This window comes from Garra rufa, chromosome 25, assembly GCF_049309525.1.
Source record: "Garra rufa chromosome 25, GarRuf1.0, whole genome shotgun sequence".
NCBI classification, from domain to species: Eukaryota; Metazoa; Chordata; class Actinopteri; order Cypriniformes; family Cyprinidae; genus Garra; species Garra rufa.
The window spans coordinates 32262830-32282734 of record NC_133385.1 but is presented as its reverse complement, the minus strand read 5'-3'; the positions used below and the strand labels follow the sequence as shown (position 1 = coordinate 32282734).

General features: G+C 32.2%; 1 protein-coding gene across 3 annotated transcripts; it reads left to right on the top strand.

Moving 5' to 3' along the window:
• The first annotated feature begins 2065 nt into the window (after nt 1-2065).
• Nucleotides 2066-19467, top strand: LOC141302172 (GTPase KRas). Of its 3 annotated transcripts, XM_073832360.1 has the most exons (6): nt 2066-2268; nt 4396-4513; nt 7235-7413; nt 7531-7690; nt 10738-10862; nt 14129-14266. In XM_073832360.1, the coding sequence occupies exons 2-5, from the start codon at nt 4403-4405 to the stop codon at nt 10855-10857; spliced, it is 570 nt and encodes a 189-aa protein (XP_073688461.1). In that variant the 5' UTR covers nt 2066-2268; nt 4396-4402; the 3' UTR covers nt 10858-10862; nt 14129-14266. The 3 variants fall into 3 exon arrangements, with proteins under 3 accessions (XP_073688461.1, XP_073688460.1, XP_073688462.1); XM_073832359.1 differs by lacking the exon at nt 2066-2268 and having other exon boundaries at nt 4383-4513; XM_073832361.1 differs by lacking the exons at nt 2066-2268; nt 10738-10862 and having other exon boundaries at nt 4383-4513; nt 14129-19467.
• The last annotated feature ends 438 nt before the right edge of the window (nt 19468-19905 follow it).

Sequence of the window (19905 nt, the reverse complement as noted above, 5' to 3'; positions counted from 1 at the left end):
TGAACTAAAAATTTAAAATTACCGCAAGGTTAGTGTAGAGTGAATTTCAAGCATTTATGTAATCCTTCAGTCTTTTTCAAAGCCAAATATTTCTGGAAATCTAGCTACGTGTTACAAAATCAATCCACCCCAGATTGTAATGTCTATTTGTTCATAATGTTTCAGTGAATTTTCTTTGCCTGTTAGTCAAAGTTTGTTAGCCTATTTTATTTTCTCTACTATATAAACGACCATTTCAATTATTCTGATAAATGTGTTATTGTAACATCTCCTCAAAAACTATAAACACACACACACAAAAATCAAAAACATGTTTGTGTTTTGTTGGACAAGTACACTACCGTTCAAAAGTTTGGGGTCAGTACATTTTGTTTCTTTTTTCTTTTTTTTTTTTAAGAAATTAATACTTTTATTCACCAAGGATGTATTAAGTTAATAATAAAAAAATTATTAAAAGTTAATAATAAATAATTTACATTGTTATATTTATATTTTGAATAAACACTGTACTTTTTAAACTTGTTATTCATGAAAGAATCATGAAAAAAAAAAAAAAAATAACAGGTTCCAAAAAATATTTGGCAGCACAACTGTTGATATTATCCAACATTGACCATTCTAATAATAAATCAGCATATTAGAATGATTTCTGAAGGATCGTGTGACACTGAAGACTGGAGTAATAGCTGATAAAAATTCAGCTTTTCATCACAGGAATAAATTCTATTTTAAAATAAAAAACATTATTTTATATTGTAAAAACATTTTGCAATATTACTGTTTTTTTCCAGTATTTTTAATCAAATAAATGCAGCCTTGATGAGCATAAGAGACTTCTTTAAAGACTACAAGTCTTACCGACCCCAAACTTTTGAACGGTAGTATATGTATTTCTGTTAAATATATTTACGTTACGTTTAAAAGAAAAAAAGTAGGGCTGTCAAACGATTGTGTTTACATAATATATGTGTGAGTACTTGTGTAAATTTATTATGTATATAAAAATACACACACTTGCATGTATATATATTTGATGCAAAATGTTATATGTAACTATAAAGAGTTTATATGTATATATAATTAAATATAAATATAAATATATATAGACATATAAATATATATATACATGTATATATTATAATAATAGTTGTCTATATATATTTATATTTAATTATATACATGTACGTGTATATATAATATATATACACACACACACACACACACACACACACACACACACACACACACACACACACACACACACACACACACACACACGTACGTGTTTGTATTTATATATACATTATTAATATACTATACTCAGTACTCACACATTTATTATATAAACACCAACTTTTACTCTGGATCTGATTAATCATGATTAATTGTTTGACAGCTCTAAAAAAAAGTCAAACAATAAACATCTAGGTCGAGTAACTAATTTGTATTATTCTGTCGATAACCGCAGACGATTGGCTCCCTGCGCACCGTATGCAAAACCCCTAATTCTGATTGACAGGTGAAACATCCAATGAGAATCCACATACGCGATGACGTACGCACGTACACGTTCCGGTTATATTTAGGGCCTATATAAGCACGAAGCCAGTCTATACCAATACTGCCCTTAGCGCTTGTCAAAAGCCGGTCTTTGCCCAGTATCGAATATGTCTTAGCACATTCTCGTGTGCTATTACACTGTAAACGCAAGTGCGTTTGTTATCCGTCGTATAACCATATCTAGCCCGGAATTAGCAGTGTTGATTATCGGTCAGTTATTGATCAAGCCCTCCGCCCTGCACATCTCATTGAAAGGACAGCGATCGGGATTATTTGTGTCTTCAGATGTTTCGTCTATTATAATGCAAGATGCATGCTGATGCTCGGAAGAGGCTGCTCGACTGTGTATTACTCATCCTTTTAACCTCCTCCACCTACTGAAAATAATCGCAAACAGCTGAAAATTGTTGATTTTTTTGGGGTAAGTGATCATTTAGCAGGACGCAACAGTGTGTCCGCCCATATTTATGTAAAGCACAGCCTCCGAGCGCAGGCCATGTAGCCTAGAAAGAGCTGAATTCATCTCCATTTCGTATGAAATTGTCGGTTTTCGGGTTGAAAACCCCCTTAAACACTTTAACCGGCTCCCCAGCGGATATATGCGGCTTTATACACGCTGTTTAAATGGATAATAACATTATGGCAAGGTCATGATAAACGCTTGAGTCATTAGAGGCTTTTCAGACGCGGAACTTACAGCAAACCCAGGTAAAAATGATAGTAAAGCTAGTTCAACATGTCTATTTACAGTCACGAACAATTGTGACAGGATAAAGCTAATTATTGTTTAAAAGTCAGCTTTGTATGTGTCTGTTTTATTTTCAGTGCATTATTGTCATTGTACGACCAAGTGGAATTCGGGCCCTGCCATATGATACAATGGCGCTTAACTTTACTTATTAACGATTAACTTATTTAAACTTGAGGTAAAATCTTATTCGCATGTTAGTATTGTATCATACGGTAGTCATTTAACCTTGAAAAGCTGTGTAAAATACTTTAAGGGTCTTAGTCAGCAAAAACATAGCTGCAAACTTCAAAATATGTCAAGTCGTAGTATTATGGTTTAGGTTGCCAGTTAAGTTAATCGATTTTAAATTATTATAAAGAGAATTTACTTTACTTCCACGGAACTAGACTATAAATGTCTAACTTAAAATGGTTAAAATGTTACTTTTGCTCGTGTATCACCTGTTGATTTGATTGTTTACTCTAGATTAATCTGTTTTGTTGAGTTATAGTAATGAAAAGTTACAAGTAATGATTAAACAAGGTGAAATAATGGAGTAACAGCATGTAAGATAATATGTAACTTAATTATGTGTCAAATTATGGTATTTAATCTGTTACACATTGAATCAGTTTATTTAACTGGATTTTTTTGGCTATAGTAACAATGATTAAAGAAAATCTGTTACAGCATAACATAAGGTAACATTAAAGGTGAGTTATTATATAGGTTTGTAACTTACGGTGTCAACAAAACGTTATATATACTATTATTTATAACTATATAGTTTCAAATAGTCACACATTGTGGTATTCCTTTGATTCTGTTCCATATTGATTGTTTATACACTTCCAGTACTTTTGAACAGTAAGATTTTTAATGTTTTTTTTTAAGTCTCTTCTGCTCAGCAAACCTGTATTTATTCGATCCAAAGTACAGCAAAAACAGAAAAATGTGTAATAATAATTTCACTATTTAAATTACTGTTTTCCATTTGAATATATTTTAAAATGTAATTTATTCCTGATTTCAAAGCTGAATTTTTAGCATCATTACTCTAGTCACATGATCATTCAGAAATCATTCTAATATTCTGATTTGCTGTTAAAAAAAAGCATTTGTTAGTATTATTGATTTTTTTTTTCAGTTTTTTTTAATGAATAGAAAGTTCATAAGAACAGCATTTATTTGAAATAGAAATCTTTTCTAACATTATAAATGTCTTTATCATCACTTATCAATTTAAAGCATCCTTGCTAAATAAAAAAAAGTCTTAATTTCTATAATTTATTATCCAAAAAATACTTTTGAATGAAATAGTGGATGCTGATCTTTCAACTGTTTTAAATATTGATAATAATGATAATAATTAAGCATATTAGAATGATTTCTGAAGGATCATGTGACACCGAAGACTGGAGTAATGATGCTGAAAATTTAGCTTTGATAACAAAAAACAAAAAAAATTTAAAATCTAGTCAAATAGAAAAGTTATTTTAAATGGTAAAAAAAGATACAATTTTACTGTATTTGCTGTACTTTGGATCAATTAAATGCAGACTTGTTGAGCAGAAAAGACTTCAAGAAAACATTAAAAGTCTTACTGTTCAAAAAATAATAATAATAATAATTTTTATTATATATATATATAACAGATTGGTGATAGTTATAAATGTTTTTTTTTATAGTTATATATGAATAATGAGAGTGTATGGTGTTTTAAAAGTAGTGTTTAAATGCTGTTTTTGGGTCAGTAGGCCTGGCATTTTAAATGTCAGTGTGAGACAAACCTTTACAGTCTTGTCTAATTGTAGGGTACTGTGGTGTAGTGGTTAAACATTTGGGCTGGTAGCTGAAAGGTAGTAAGTTCAAACCGTAAAAGGCTTTATTATTAAACCATCATTGCTGTGCCCTTGAGCAAGATAGTTAGTCTAACCCTAGGTTACTCCAGCCAACTGAACCTGTAATTGGCGAACTGTAAGTCGCTTTGGATAATAGCGCAAGTTAATTAACAATTACTTTAAGCCTGGTAAGCACATTAAAGCTAGTGCAGAAAAAGTCTTTAACTGCTCATTGATTTTCACTGTTTTTTTTTTCTGTTGCAGGTGAAGAATGACAGAATATAAGCTTGTGGTCGTGGGGGCTGGAGGCGTGGGCAAGAGCGCTCTCACCATCCAACTGATCCAGAACCACTTTGTGGATGAATATGACCCAACCATAGAGGTGAGGCATGTGGACCTCTGTCTCTAGCGCTGTCAGAGCACTCACTTTTTACTGCCACACACATTTGTGAAACTTTCCCGCATGTGAATATGCAAAAAATGTGCTGTTAAAGCTTCAACAGTGCGATCCGGTTATTCTGGTTTAAAAGGTGGATTCCTGATTGAAGGCCATTGTGGCTCTTCAGGGCTCGACAATAAGGACTGCCCGACGGCCCGGGGCCAGCGTGCGAGACGCTCGGGACAGTAGACAGGATCGTCACTGGCCCGATCGGGCCAGTGCTGACTTGTCAGTAAAGTTTAATTTGCCTGCGGCTGTTTGTCAAATTCGTGCAAATACAGCCTTAGAATCGAGAAACAGCTTGTGTTTTTAAGCCTTTAAATGCTACCTTCTCTGTGATGTTGTGAACACCGTATTGCTTTTCGGTTCCTCTTATCTGATTGGATGTTGTGAGCACTGTCTTTTTTCTTCTGTAACCTGGTAACAACCAGTACAGCGAAGAGACGGCAACATGGCGGCAACATCAAATTATGAAGCTAAAAAGAAAACGTCTTTTTCTAACTCGCATTTGCGACTAAAAATTACTACGTGTGACTGTGAAAAATATTTAGGAGCACCATGTGCGTCTGACCCCATCAGCATATTTGTGTTTGCGCTCAGGGGAGCTTCAAAGGTTTCTACGTGTTTTTAGATGTTTGTTTGCAGTTTTTGTAGTTTGTTTGTTTGATGTTTGTATGTTTAGATGTTTGGTAGAAGGTTTTTAGATGTTTGTTTGATGTTTGTGGATGTTTGGTAGAAGGTTTTTAGATGTTTGTTTGATGTTTGTGGATGTTTGGTAGAAGGTTTTTAGATGTTTGTTTGTTTGTTTGTGTATGTTTAGATGTTTGGTAGAAGGTTTTTAGATGTTTGTTTGTGTATGTTTAGATGTTTGTTTGTTTGTTTGTTTGTTTGTTAGATGTTTGGTAGAAGGTTTTTAGATGTTTGTTTGTGTATGTTTAGATGTTTGTTTGTTTGTTTGTTTGTTTGTTTGTGTATGTTTAGATGTTTGTTTGTTTGTTTGTTTGTTTGTTTGTTTGTTTGTTAGATGTTTGGTAGAAGGTTTTTAGATGTTTGTTTGTGTATGTTTAGATGTTTGGTAGAAGGTTTTTAGATGTTTGTTTGTTTGTTTGTTTGTTTGTTTGATGTTTAGATGTTTGGTAGAAGGTTTTTAGATGTTTGTTTGTTTGTTTGTTTGTTTGTTTGTTTGTTTGATGTTTAGATGTTTGGTAGAAGGTTTTTAGATGTTTGTTTGTTTGTTTGTTTGTTTGATGTTTAGATGTTTGGTAGAAGGTTTTTAGATGTTTGTTTGTTTGTTTGATGTTTAGATGTTTGGTAGAAGGTTTTTAGATGTTTGTGGATGTTTAGATGTTTGGTAGAAGGTTTTTAGATGTTTTTAGATGTTTGTTTGTTTGATGTTTAGATGTTTGGTAGAAGGTTTTTAGATGTTTGCAGTTTTTGTAGTTTTTTTTTGTATGTTTTAGATGTTTTGTACTGTAGTTGTTTTTAGAAATTTGTTTTGTAGATGTTTTTAGATGTTTTTGTAGTTTGTTTGTTTGATGTTTGTATGTTTAGATGTTTGGTAGAAGGTTTTTAGATGTTTGTGGATGTTTAGATGTTTGGTAGAAGGTTTTTAGATGTTTTTAGATGTTTGTTTGTTTGATGTTTAGATGTTTGGTAGAAGGTTTTTAGATGTTTGCAGTTTTTGTAGTTTTTTTTTGTATGTTTTAGATGTTTTGTACTGTAGTTGTTTTTAGAAATTTGTTTTGTAGATGTTTTTAGATGTTTTTGTAGTTTGTTTGTTTGATGTTTGTATGTTTAGATGTTTGGTAGAAGGTTTTTAGATGTTTGTTTGCAGTTTTTGTAGTTGATGTTTGTATGTTTGGTAGAAGGTTTTTAGATGTTTGTAGTTTTTTCCCCGTATGTTTTAGATGTTTTGTACTGTAGTTGTTAGAAATTTGTTTTGTAGATGTTTGCAGTTTTTGTAGTTAAGTGTTTTGTAGTTCTTAGAATTTTGTTCTGTATATGTTTTTGTTTTGTTGTTTAGATGTGTTGTAGTTGTTAGTTTGTTTTGTAATTTTTTTTTAATATTTCTTTTGAAAATGTTTTAGATGTTTGTTTGCATTTTATTTTTAATGTTTGTTTTGAAGATATTTTTAGGTTTTGTAGTTTAGATGTTTTATAATTGTTCCGCAGATGTTTGTTTTGTAGATGCTTTTAGATGTTTGTTTGCAGCTTTATTTTTTTAATGCTTGTTTTTGTAGATTTTTTTTTTAGATTATTTTATATGTTAGATGTTTTAGCTTTTCAGATGTTTTTAGATGTTTTGTAGATTTTTGTAGTTATTTGTTTTAATGTTAATTTGTAAATGTTTTGTAGGTATTCAAAGATATTTATAGATGTTTGCAGATTGTAGTTTTGATTCTTAATTCCTCAGCACACATTCCAAAGAGCATGCATTGAAAATGCTTAAAAATAATCTTTCTAATTTTAATTTCATATTGTACACCCACTTTGTTAGACTTAATCTACACCTAAATGAGCACTTTTAAACTTAAACGCAATCATTTTACAAAATTCAGATTTTAATATAATATTTGGGATATTATACGCTTGTCATAAATTGATAGAACCAGTATAGATTGTTATACTGCTCAACATGCTCAAAATATCATATCACTTGTGCAGGACTCCTACAGGAAGCAGGTGGTGATTGACGGAGAGACGTGTCTACTGGACATCTTGGACACTGCAGGTCAGGAGGAGTACAGCGCCATGAGGGATCAGTACATGAGGACAGGAGAGGGCTTCCTCTGTGTCTTTGCCATCAATAACACCAAGTCCTTTGAGGACATTCACCACTACAGGTGAGGGTTAGATACTGTATCAACCCAATGGTGTGCAGAATCAGGTCTGTAAAGGGTTAAATCACCTCACAGAGTCAAATTAATTTTAGACACGCAATGTTCTGTGTGCTTTGGCAGAGAGCAGATAAAACGAGTAAAGGACTCCGAGGACGTCCCCATGGTCCTGGTGGGGAATAAGTGTGATCTTCCATCCCGCAGTGTGGACACCAAGCAGGCTCAGGATTTAGCACGTAGCTATGGCATCCCATTTATAGAGACCTCAGCAAAGACGAGACAGGTATGGAAAACACAGGAGGTTGTGTACTGAATACAAATATGTTTGACAAATCAATGAAAATCAAAGTTTTCACATTGAAAGACTTGATTTTAACTGGTTTAAAGACAGCATGAAATCAAAATCGCCTGTTTTTTTTAATTAATATCCTTGTTGACTGTTTGTCATTATAAAAGATAAACATAATATGTGACCCTGGACCACAAAACTTAAGTAGCACAGCTATATTTGTAGCAATAGCCAACAATACATTGTATGGGTCAAAAATCATTCGGATATTAAGTAAAGATCATGTTCCATGAAGATGCTTTGTAAATTCCCTACCATAAATATCAAAACTTAATTTTTTATTAGTAATATGCATTGCTAAGAACTTCATTTGGACAACTTTAAAGGTGATTTTTAATTTAAGGGTATTGTCATATCCTAACAAACCATGCATCAATGGAAAGCTTGTTTTGTAGGTATTTTAGACGTTTGTTTTGGATAATTTGAGTTAAATGTTTAATGTCTTTTGTAAATGTTTTCTAGGTATTCAAAGATATTTTTAGATGTTTGTAGTTAGTATTCAGCTTTGATATAAATCTTTAAATTGACCCTTATGATTGGTTTTGTGGTGTAGGGTCACACGTTAACTTCTATCCACTTCTAAAACAACTTATGCTGATTCAACTATGGCCACCATTAATGTAAGTCTATAATATCTCAGTATAACATGGGATTCAATTAAATTCTGATGCATAAACTTACAAAATTATTTTGCTCAGAAATGCATCGTTATTGAAACCTAAATGAGTTGTGAAGACCATTTCATGTTGTCTTTAATGTCATGATGATGAATTATGGGATTAATCATGGTTTTAAAATCTGTATTAAAAGTTGACTATAACCAGGTTATATATACACGACCATTCAAGTTTATTTTTTATTTTATTTTTTATTTTTTTTAAGCATATCAAGAACATGTCTGGGTCACATTTCACCCCAAAATGAAAGGAAAGAAAGTAGAAACTATTCTTAATAAATATGTTTTTTTTTTAAATTGCTGTAAGGGGTGTAACTTGCCACTCTATATAGTGCAAAATGCAAAAAACATGTGTCATGGATAACAGCAATCTGTATTCTGTATAGTTATGCATAAATGAGAGTTTGGACAAATTATTGGTACATTTAAATATATTATTGGTACATTATTTATTATATATGAAGTATTTTGAACTCTTTAAATGTATGCATATTCAAAATGTAGCATTTTAATGATCAGTATTTTTTGTTGACTCTTTATAATGTTGTAAGAAGTAATAACTTCAAGTACACTACCAGTCAAAAGTTTTTGAACAGTGTTTTTTTGTGTTTTTTATGCCTGTGTTTATTTGATCCAGAGTACAGCAAAAACAGTCAAATTCTGAAGTATTTTTACCATTTAAAATAATTGCTTTCTATTTGAATATATTTTAAAATGTAATTTATTTCTGTGATTTCAAAGCTGAATTTTTAGCATTTCTCCAGTCACATGATCCTTCAGAAATCATTCTAATATTCTGGTTTGATGCCCAAAAACGTTTATTTTAAATATTTGTTGAAAGCAGAGTACCTTTTTTTTTTTCTTCTTTTTTTTTTAAGGTTTCTTTGAAAAGAATATTCAGAAGAACAGCATTTATCTGAAATAGAAGTCTTTTGTAATATTCTAAATGTCTCTATCACTTTTAATCAATTTAAAGCATCCTTGCTAAATAAAAGTATTAATTTCTATAATATCTTTCCCAAAAAAAGACAAATTATACTAACTCCAAGCTTTTGAATGGTATAGTGTATAATGTCACAGAAGCTTTTTATTTCAGATAAATGCAGGTCTTTGGATCTTTCTATTCGTCAAAGAATCCTGAAAAAAAAAAAAAAAAACTTTCAACTGTTTTAAATATTTATTTTTTGAAGTATTATGTGACTGGAGTAATGATCCTGAAAAGTGAGCCTTGATCACATTCACAATTATATTTTAAAATGCATTCAAATAGAAAGCTGTTATTTTAAATGGTACAACTATTTCACAATATTACCGCATTTCTTGCACTTTGGATCAAATAAATGCAGGCTTGATGAGAAGAGAATCCTAAAGAAACATTAAAAACATTGAATTGTGAGATCAGTTAGACCTAGACATGTTTTTGTAACATTCACACACCAGCTGAAGGCAGTTAAAATGTGCTGAATTGTAGGAAAGCTGCTCATCGCGTCCTGTTGCTTTACACTGGGTTTATGCATGAGTTCGTTGTGACGGGCTTTATGAATAATCAATCAGGTCATATCACACAACACAACTGATCTGCCTCTGGGTTTGTGCCTGGTCTCTCTTGTGCATTCATTGTAATTCGTCTGTGTTTGATTTCATTAATCTCTTAATGGCAAGGAATGCAATTTGGATTGATTGACTGACTGATCAAGGGTCTAATCACTATAAATCAATCGGGGATATTGAAGTGCTCTATCTGTCGTGTTGAATATCAAGGCAGACACTCTACCTCCCTCTGCAGTGCTCAAATCACAACTCCTTGCGGTGCTGGGGTATAATAAAAGCTCCTGAATTAATTTCTTTTCTCTCTGTTTCAAGCCTCACATGCTACCCGCTGACACCGTAGGGTTGTCTTCAATACCCACAATTCCCTCTCTGGCTGCAGGCTGAAATGGTTCTGTGTGTATTGCTCTAATAGCAGATTCACTTTCTAATTCTCTAAATCTATATATCTATATTTGTTTTTTTTTTATTTATTTAGTGGTGTTTAGAGGGACAACTCATTGAGAAAGTCTTTTCGATGCTCCAAAAAAATGACATGACTTCGAATGACCATGTGGAAAAACTAAATTGTGCCAAATTCGTTCCAAATTCCCAGAAATAATCAAAAGAAAACATTTAATATTAATTGTGCCAGCACTTTGTGGAAAACTTTATAGCGCCGCTTGGTTCCCGAAATCCAATTCAGACTGTTTACCCATCTCAGTAATGACCGCTGTGCGTTCCTTAACACTGAAGGGAGTTGTGTTTTGCACTGCAGAGAGTGGAAGATGCCTTTTATACTCTGGTACGGGAGATCAGGCAATACCGGCTGAGGAAACTCAGTAAAGAAGAAAAGACGACGCAATGCATCAAGCTTAAAAAATGTGTTTTGATGTGAGAGGGGTAAGTTTGAAGCGCTGCCCGTCTGCTGCCCAGCTGTGGGGTACGACATCTGCCGTACTATACTTTACGCCTGTTCTCAGGTGGATCTCGAAATCTGTCAAGGAAATATCCAGGTCATATTTCATCCCAAAATTGTTTCATAAAAAGAAGCCTATTTTTAGGAATGGTAAGAGGGATCATACAAAATCCAATTTTTTTATTTTATTTTTTTTTTTTCTGACTTGAATAAGATATGTTTACATATAGTCCACAAGAGAAATAATAGTTGAATTTGAAAAATGACCGTTCAAAAGTTTACATACGCCTGTTTCTTAATACTTTGTGTAGTTGTTCTCGAGTACCTTGTTTGTCCAGAACTGACTGCTGTTCTTCAGAAAAAAATTCAGGTCTCTCAAATTCTTTTGGTTTTCCAGCATTTTGTATATTTGAACCCTTTCCAACAATGACTGTATGATTTTTGAGATCCATCTTTTCACACTGAGGACAACTGAGGGACTCATATGCAACTATTACAGAAGGTTCAAACATTCACTGATGCTCCTGACTGAAAAACTATGCTTTAAGAGCAAGGGGGTAAAATCTTTTTGAATTTGACTATCAGGGTAGATCTAACTTATTTTGTCTTCTGGGAAACATAAGTATCTTCTGTAGCTTCTGAAGGGCAGTACTAAATATAATATGATATATGAAAATATGTGACCTGAAATTTTCAAAATTGATAGGGGATATTAGAGCTGCACGATTCTGAATAAAATGAGAATCACAATATTTTTATTTTATTTTTTATTTTATTTTTGCGCAGAATAAAGATCACGATTCTCTCACGATTCTGGAGAACTTTTTTATTTGAAAGATTTACCCCTGAACATTAGGTTATCAAACAGCAGTGAAATGAGACAAAATAAACTTTGCTTTATAACATTTTATTACATTTATTTAAATTTAATGTAAACACAAACTCACCATTAAACATTAAAAAATAAACATACAAAGGTGTCAGAGTAAAGCGATTTAAAGATTCTTAGCTAGAAACACTAGCCTATCAACATCAGCGTCCACTCTGTGGGATGCCCAAGTTTACTTCACCATTTTACAAATAAATCCTAATCTAATCATGACAAACTATATATCGTTGGAGGCTCCTAAATAAATATTTGACTTTTTTTTTTTTTTTTTTTTTGCAAATTATGTAGGAAAATAATTTGACACGAGTTTCATAGATTAATTTATGACAAGAGTGCACCTCAAAAATCTCCTTCATAACAGGAGTTCTGACCTTTTTCACAATTTGTTGCTTTCTTGACTATAAGTCAAATTTACTAGTCATTTAAATACATTTACTCAATTATCTGGACTACAAGATTATTTTTGAATGTCTGTTCTTTTGAAATTACATTATTGGCCATATCTCAAAATGGAACGTTGCAACTTCTGACTCATTTCAGCAGGTCGGGTCACATATGATGTTTAGGAAAAATAAGAAAAATGCAAATTTTCATTCAGTGCAAAAGTTTTCACCCCCGGCTCTTAATGCGTGGTTTTTCCTTCTGGAGCATCAGTGAGCGTTTGAACCTTCTCTAATAGTTGCGTATTAGTCTCTCAGTTGTCCTTAGTGTGAAAAGATGGATCTCAGAATCATACAATCATCGTTGTAAAGGGTTCAAATACACACAAATGCTGAAAAACCAAAGAATTTGTAGGACCTGAAGGGTTTTTCCTGAAGAACAGCAGGCAGTTTAACTGTTCAGGACAAACAAGAGACTCATGAACCACTATCACCAGACAAAAATCATTCAGGTAACAACACAGTATCAAGAGTAAAGTGTATGTAAACTTTTGAACAAGGTCACTTTATAAATTCAACTATTATTTTCTCTTGTGTACTATATGTAAATGTCTTCTATGTGAAATATCTTATTCCGGTCAGTACTAAATTAAAAATGACATGCATTTTGAATGATCTCTTATTTTGGTAAAATTAACATTTTGCAGATTCTGTAAGGAGTATGTAAACCTATGACCTTAACTGTATTGGTATGTAGTATTTGTTAATTTATTTAATGCCAATTGTAACGCAACATGACTTTCCAAACAGAAATTGTGCTTTTGTTTATTGGTAGTGTTTGTTGTGATGAATTTAGCAAATGCTAAATGTAATTTAAAAAATATTTTTCCAGACAAGATTTATTTTTTACATACTTGACTAACAGATTTTAAGGATTGCCATAATTTGAAAATATAATTTCCCATACAGGATTCAAGCGTTTAAAAGTGCTCTACTGCCATGAAAATGTCACGATGCAAAAAAGTAAAGGAAACAGAAATGTTTCTACAAACTTGCAAAATATGGTCAATTTTGTTCAATTTTGGGATTGAGTATGAACGTTTCTTTGTGAGATTCACACTTACCTTTTCACTTTAAAGAATAGTGCACCCGAAAATGAAAATTCTGTCATTAGTTACTCACCCTCTTGTCATTACAAACCTGTAAGATTTTTGAAACGCACAAAGATATGTTGGATGAAATCCAAGCGCTTTCTGACACTCCCTAGACAGCAACGCAACTGACACATTGAAGCCACAGAAAGGTAGTAAGGACATTGATAAAATGCTCCATGTGACATCAGTGGTTCAACCTTAATTTTATGAAGCTATGAGAATGGTTTTTGTGTGCAAAGAAAACAAAAATAAGTTCATACATGTGCATTCCTCTGCTTGAAAACAAGCTGCAGAACACACATCAAAGACTGACACGGGAGAGAAGAAATTGTCGAATAATGCTGTTGTTTTAGTTTTCTTGGTGCACAAAAAGTATCCTCATAGCTTCATAACATTACCGTTGAGCCACTGATGGCACATGGACTATTTTAGCCCTAATTTTTGTCCTTACTATCTTTCTAGGCCTTGATCGTGTCAGTTGCATTGCCGTCTATGCAGGCTCTGAAAGCTCTTAGATTTAATCAAATTAATTTGTGTTTTGAAGATGAACGAAGGTCTTACAGGTTTGGAACGACATAAGAGTAAGCAATTAATGACAGATTTCCGTTTCTGGGTGAACTATCCTTTAAATTTTCACCATAAGGGTTCTGGTTTGGTGGACATGGTCTTTTTAACACTTATCTGAGACCAGTTTTAATGTTAAGTGGCTTATGTTTGGAATATGGCGGCAAAAGTTGGGCATAGGTCTCTGAAAAGTCCTTGTTAATTTCTATTTATAGTGTTTAATGCTTTAATCGTCTGAAATTTGGTTTCCTTTTATTTTAAAGGGCGTGGACGACGCGTTTTATACTTTAGTCCGAGAAATCCGGAAACACAAGGAGAAGATGAGCAAGGAGGGCAAGAAGAAAAAGAAGAAATCCAAAACAAAATGTGTATTAATGTGAACAAGCCTTTCCTGTCATTATAGACTCAAAACAAACAAAAAACAAGTTCCGCAACTGCATTTTTGTACATTACACTAAATTATTAGCCTCTTCAGAAATACAGAATGGATCCTTATTCTACTTGCTTTCTTAAAAGAAATAAGCTTTACTTCTCGTTCGGTGCCAGTTGCCCCAAAGTGTTGGTCCCTTGACACCTTTATGGCTTATTTTATCGAGTGGGCTGTCAGAACTGGTTTTATTTTTGCAGTTGGTTTGTCTAGAGTAGTAAAGAAAGGTGTGGACTTGGAAACATGTATGAGAGAGCTATTGTTTAGCCATGAAATTTGCATGTGAGTCACTTGATTTTACAGGAACTGAAACTTTTGAGGAATTGCTTTTTTTAGGACCAACACTTTCAGCGGGTGTTTTGATACATTATCACTGTGTATGACCCTGCCTTTGGACGTCCCAGACTTCCAAAAACAACCTGCATGTGAACTTCCATTGTAGTCGCCCTCTCTCGAAAGCCATGGTAATGTGTATATATGGTGAAATCTTAACCACGTTCACTTTATTTCCCTGTTTGCATGCTGTGTTCTGTTTGTTAAACTTCCAGGGAACGGTAATGCGTCAAATACTGTATAATAGCCACTGTTGTTTAGAAAGGATTGGCCGTTGTTTATTTTTGGTTAAACTCATGGGGGTTTATATACAAGTCCAAATCTGCTAAGAGGTAACAGCATAATTAATCAAATTAACATTTTGTCAAACTTAAGTGAGATAATAGTGATCTACACTTTCAGTCAAAAGTTTTTGAACAGTAAGATTTTTTTTTTTTTTATTGAAATGTTTTATTTGATCCAAAGTACAGCTAAAATTCTAAAATATTTTTAGTATTTAAAATAACTGTTTTCTATTTGAATAGGTTTTAAATTGTGATTTATTCCTGTGATTTCAAAGCTGAATTTTTAGCATTGTTCCTCCAGTCACATGATCCTTCACAAATAATATTTTGATTTGCTGCTCAAAAAAAAAAAAAACCATTACATTGAAGGCTTTGATTAATAAAGTTCAGAAGAACAGCATTTATCGGAAATTGAAATCTTTTGTAACATCGTAAATGTCTTTAACATCACTTTTGATCAATTTAAAGCATCCCTGCTGAATAAAAATATTGATTTCTATCATTTCTCCCCCCCCCCCATAAAATACCAAAATTTTGAATGGTAATGTTACAAAAGATTTTATTTCAGATAAATGCTTTGTTTATCAATCCTAAAAAAAAAAAAAAAGTTTTAAACATTGATAATGTTTCTTGAACAGCAAACCAGCATATTAGAATGATTTCTGAAGGATCATGTGACACTGGAGTAATGATGCTAAAAATTCAGCTTTGAAATCACAGGAATAAATTAAATTTTAAAATAAATTCAAATAGAAAGCAGTTATTTTAAATGGTAAAATCATTTCAAAATTTGACTCCTTTTAAGTCACTTTCAATTTCAGCAAGTACAGGACAAATTTATTCTTGCGTGTCTTAGTATTAGGTATGCTACAGTTTTGATAGACTGCATGTTGAAGCACTCGGGTGGCATTTTCTCCTCGGAAAGCGATGAAGTTAAATTTCACACTGCCCGGATGTTTTAAGGCGAGGCACTGCTGGTAAATAGGGTAAAAAAATAACTGCCAGTTATCGCCTTACTTACCCAGATGCTTGATTACATTGATAATCGCAGACATTTTTTGTATTACAAGTTTTCTACAATTTTTAGGCTTAAATATGCAAATGAGCCATTATTTAATGAAATATGCACTAATTTGCATGCATTTCTAGTACAAAAATCAACACTGGATGAAGTCAGTTTTAAAATTCTTGTTTTTTTTTTTGACATATTAGAGTCAAATGTTTTTACAGAGAGGAGTATGTTTGTTACTCCATAATTCAGAAAAAAACTGAACAAACAGAAAACAATGTATTTTTTAACATTTTGTGGGGAGTAAAATGTTGCATCAAATCAAGCTAATTCTATATGAACAAATCCCTCTGTTAAAACCTTCCAGGATATACAGTAGACAAGAATAAAAGTCAAGTTTGATGCGTGTAAGTACTACTAAAGTGGCGATTTATGGCTCAGTGTAGGACAAAAAACTCATTTTGAGAAAACTGCCTTTAAAAATATGGGTTGTAATTGAAATCTATTGACACAAATAGATAAAGTGCTATAAAAGAAACTCTTAACGGTGTCTGTCTGGGTGTTTTCCTTCCACTAGTCTGAAAGAACACCTAATGAGAAAGCAAAAAGCCCAAAATCTCAAATTTGACAGGTGCATGAAAAAAAAAAAAACAGCGTTTTTGCCTGCAGTGTCTCCCCTGAACCTCTGGAGGCTTGTAAAAACGGAGCATTGTGCGTGTTATTTTTAACAGACGAAATGTTACATTCGACTGTCGCAAATTCATTGACTTTGAAATCAAGTTGTTCTTTTCCAGATTTTGATGCAGAAAGTTACTTTCAGCTGCGTTTCCATTACATATTTGCGCAGAACTTGCGTTTATAAATGTAGAATAAAAAATAAACGATTATAAAATGACAGCGTTTTCATGAACCAATGTTTATGCAACTAAAACTTTTTTCACTCTCGCTATGTCATGACGACCGATGTTGGTACACTATAAAAAGTTTTCATCAGTTTCAACTTAAAATCTTAAGGCAGCTGCTAAACTTAATTTAAGTTAAATCAACTTAAGTCATTTAAACAAGTTATATCAACTCATTTTTATTGTAATAAGTTCAAATGACTTGTAGTTTTAAGCTGATTTAACTTAAGTTTAGCAGCTACCTTAAGTTTTTAAGTTAAATCAGCTTAAAACTACAAGTCATTTTAACTTATTACAATAAAAATGAGTTGACATAACTTGTGTTTAAATGGCTTAAGTTGATTTAACTTAAAATCTTAAGGCAGCTGCTAAACTTAATTTAAGTTAAATCAACTTAAGTCATTTAAACTCAAGTTATATCAACTAATTTTTATTGTAATAAGTTCAAATAACTTGTAGTTTTAAGCTGATTTAACTTAAGTTTAGCAGCTACCTTAAGTTTTTAATTAAATCAGCTTAAAACTACAAGTTATTTTAACTTATTACAATAAAAATTTGTTGATAACTTGTGAGTTTAAATGACTTAAGGTAGCTGCTGCCTTAAGATTTTAAGTTAAATCAACGTAACTCATTTAAACTCAAGTTATATCAACTCATTTTATTGTAATAAGTTAATAACTTTTAGTTTTAAGCTGATTTAACTTAAACTTAAGGTAGCTACTGCCTTAAAATTAAGTTAAACCAACTTGTAGTTTTAAGCTGATTTAACTTAAAATCTTCAGTTAAATCAACTTAAGTCATTTAAACTCAAGTTATATCAACTAATTTTTATTGTAATAAGTTCAAATAACTTGTTTTAAGCTGAGTTAACTTAAGATTTTAAGTTAAATCAACTTAAGTCATTTAAACTCAAGTTATATCAACTAATTTTTATTGTAATAAGTTCAAATAACTTGTTTTAAGCTGATTTAACTTAAGTTTAGCAGCTGCCTTAAGTTTTTAATTAAATCAGCTTAAAACTACAAGTTATTTTAACTTATTACAATAAAAATGAGTTGATATAACTTGGTGAGTTTAAATGCCTTAAGATTAAGTTAAATCAACGTAAGTCATTTAAACTCAAGTTATATCAACTCATTTTATTGTAATAAGTTCAAATGACTTGTAGTTTTAAGCTGATTTAACTTAAGATTTTAAGTTAAATCAACTTAAGTTTTTAAGTTGAAACTGGTGAAAGCTTTAGGTTTATGTATATCGCAGCCCCCACAGCAGCCATTATTTTTAATTTGAAGAAAATAAATAAAAAATTGATGACTTGAAAGAATGATCATGACTTTTACCTACACCAAGTGAGCTGTAAATGTTAAACGGTTTCCTTTGCACTTTTGCGAAACTTTACTATTTCGAATTGCCTAAAAAACCACCTCATGTAAGCATAACTTTATTTTTGTTTTGCGCTATATATTTTTGCGAGATTGACGTTTTCAATTTGCGCAATTTGAAGAGTAATGGAAACACGGCTGTTGTCTCATTTTAAATCTTAACTTGTTCCTTAGCAGATTTTGACTCAAATATAAAGCTGGAGTTGACCAATCAGAATCAAGTATTCCAGAGAGTGTCTAATGTTTCAAATCTCTTTTCATAAGGATCTACACTAGCGAAAGCCTCACTTCTGCACTCAAAGGAGGATTTTTATTACGTATGAATATTTACCCTCTTGTGCCCAGCCAAACAGCGCCTTAGTCTGAAATGTTTTTTTTTTTTTTTTTGGCTAAATTGATTTGTGAATATAACCTACTGTACCACTAGTTATTGTGATGCACATATATGTAAAAAAAAAAAAAAGACAAATGCCTTGTTTGTTTATGCTGCCATCAACCATCGAGACATTCTGGTTCTAAAAGCTGAACGCATAAACTAAAAGGCAGTCCTGATCTAGTATACTACGGTAAAAAGGCTAGCTTAGTTGTGGAGGGCACATTTTCAGCCATCACTCAAACCAAAGAGAGTGATATAAAGATTTATTTTGTGTGGCAATACTTGTGATGTCATTTCTAGGAGATTTTCCAATATTTCCGAGCAGAACGTTGCTTTAAAAACCTTCGGTCAGCTGTTTTACCATGCGTCCTTAACCAGTACTAGTTTGTTTCTATTTCGCAGTTTGACTAATGCAGATCAATCAGGATGTCCGCTCTTATGCAAAGTTTCAAAAGTGTTTTGGGTGATTTCTGTTCCCTTTAAAAATCATTTACTAGCCGTCTGTAACGCGAGTAGCAAAGTCGTTAGATATTTTTTTGAAATGTTCTCTGTCTGTTTGTGTGCCAATTGCAAATGTTGATAAAATGGTTCACGTATACATGGACCTGGTTTTAACAGCCTTTGTACGGTTGTGATAAGAAAGATGACTATTTTGTAAATTGTGCTTTTTTTCGGTTTAATGAATTGAATGACACTTAATTGCAATTAAGGGTCACGTGTTAAACGTCTATGAGAAAGTGCCGATCTGAGGTCGTCTTTCGCATCTGGAATCTGGAGGAAAGCTGTTCTCAGATCTGCACTGTTTTATAAATGCAACCCGATCCTGTTTTTCCCCATTAATCTCATCAGTCTTATTTAATGTGTAATTAAAAGACGTACATAAAACCCACAGGAGAGACTCTTTTTGTCTGTTTGTTGGTTAACAATGAGTGCTTTGTGAAATTATACCAGAGATATTATTTTCAAAGTTGAATCTCATGAAACCTAATAAGAACGTTTTGTCCACAATATCAGATTTTGTATTATTATACAAAATACAGTAAAAACAATAATAATGTAACAGTAATAATGCAAAATGTCAAACCAGTCTTAAGTAGCTCGGGTATATTTGTAGCAGTAGCTAAAAATACAGGGGTCAAAATCTTTTTTTTTTTTAAATGCCAAAAAATCATTAGTATAGGTAAATATTATGTTCCATGAAGATATTTTTAAATATCCTACCATAAATATGTCTCAACTTAATTTTTGATTAGTAATATGCTTTAGTAAGAACTTCATTTGGACGACTTTAAAGACAATTTTCTTAGTATTTGGAATATTATTATTA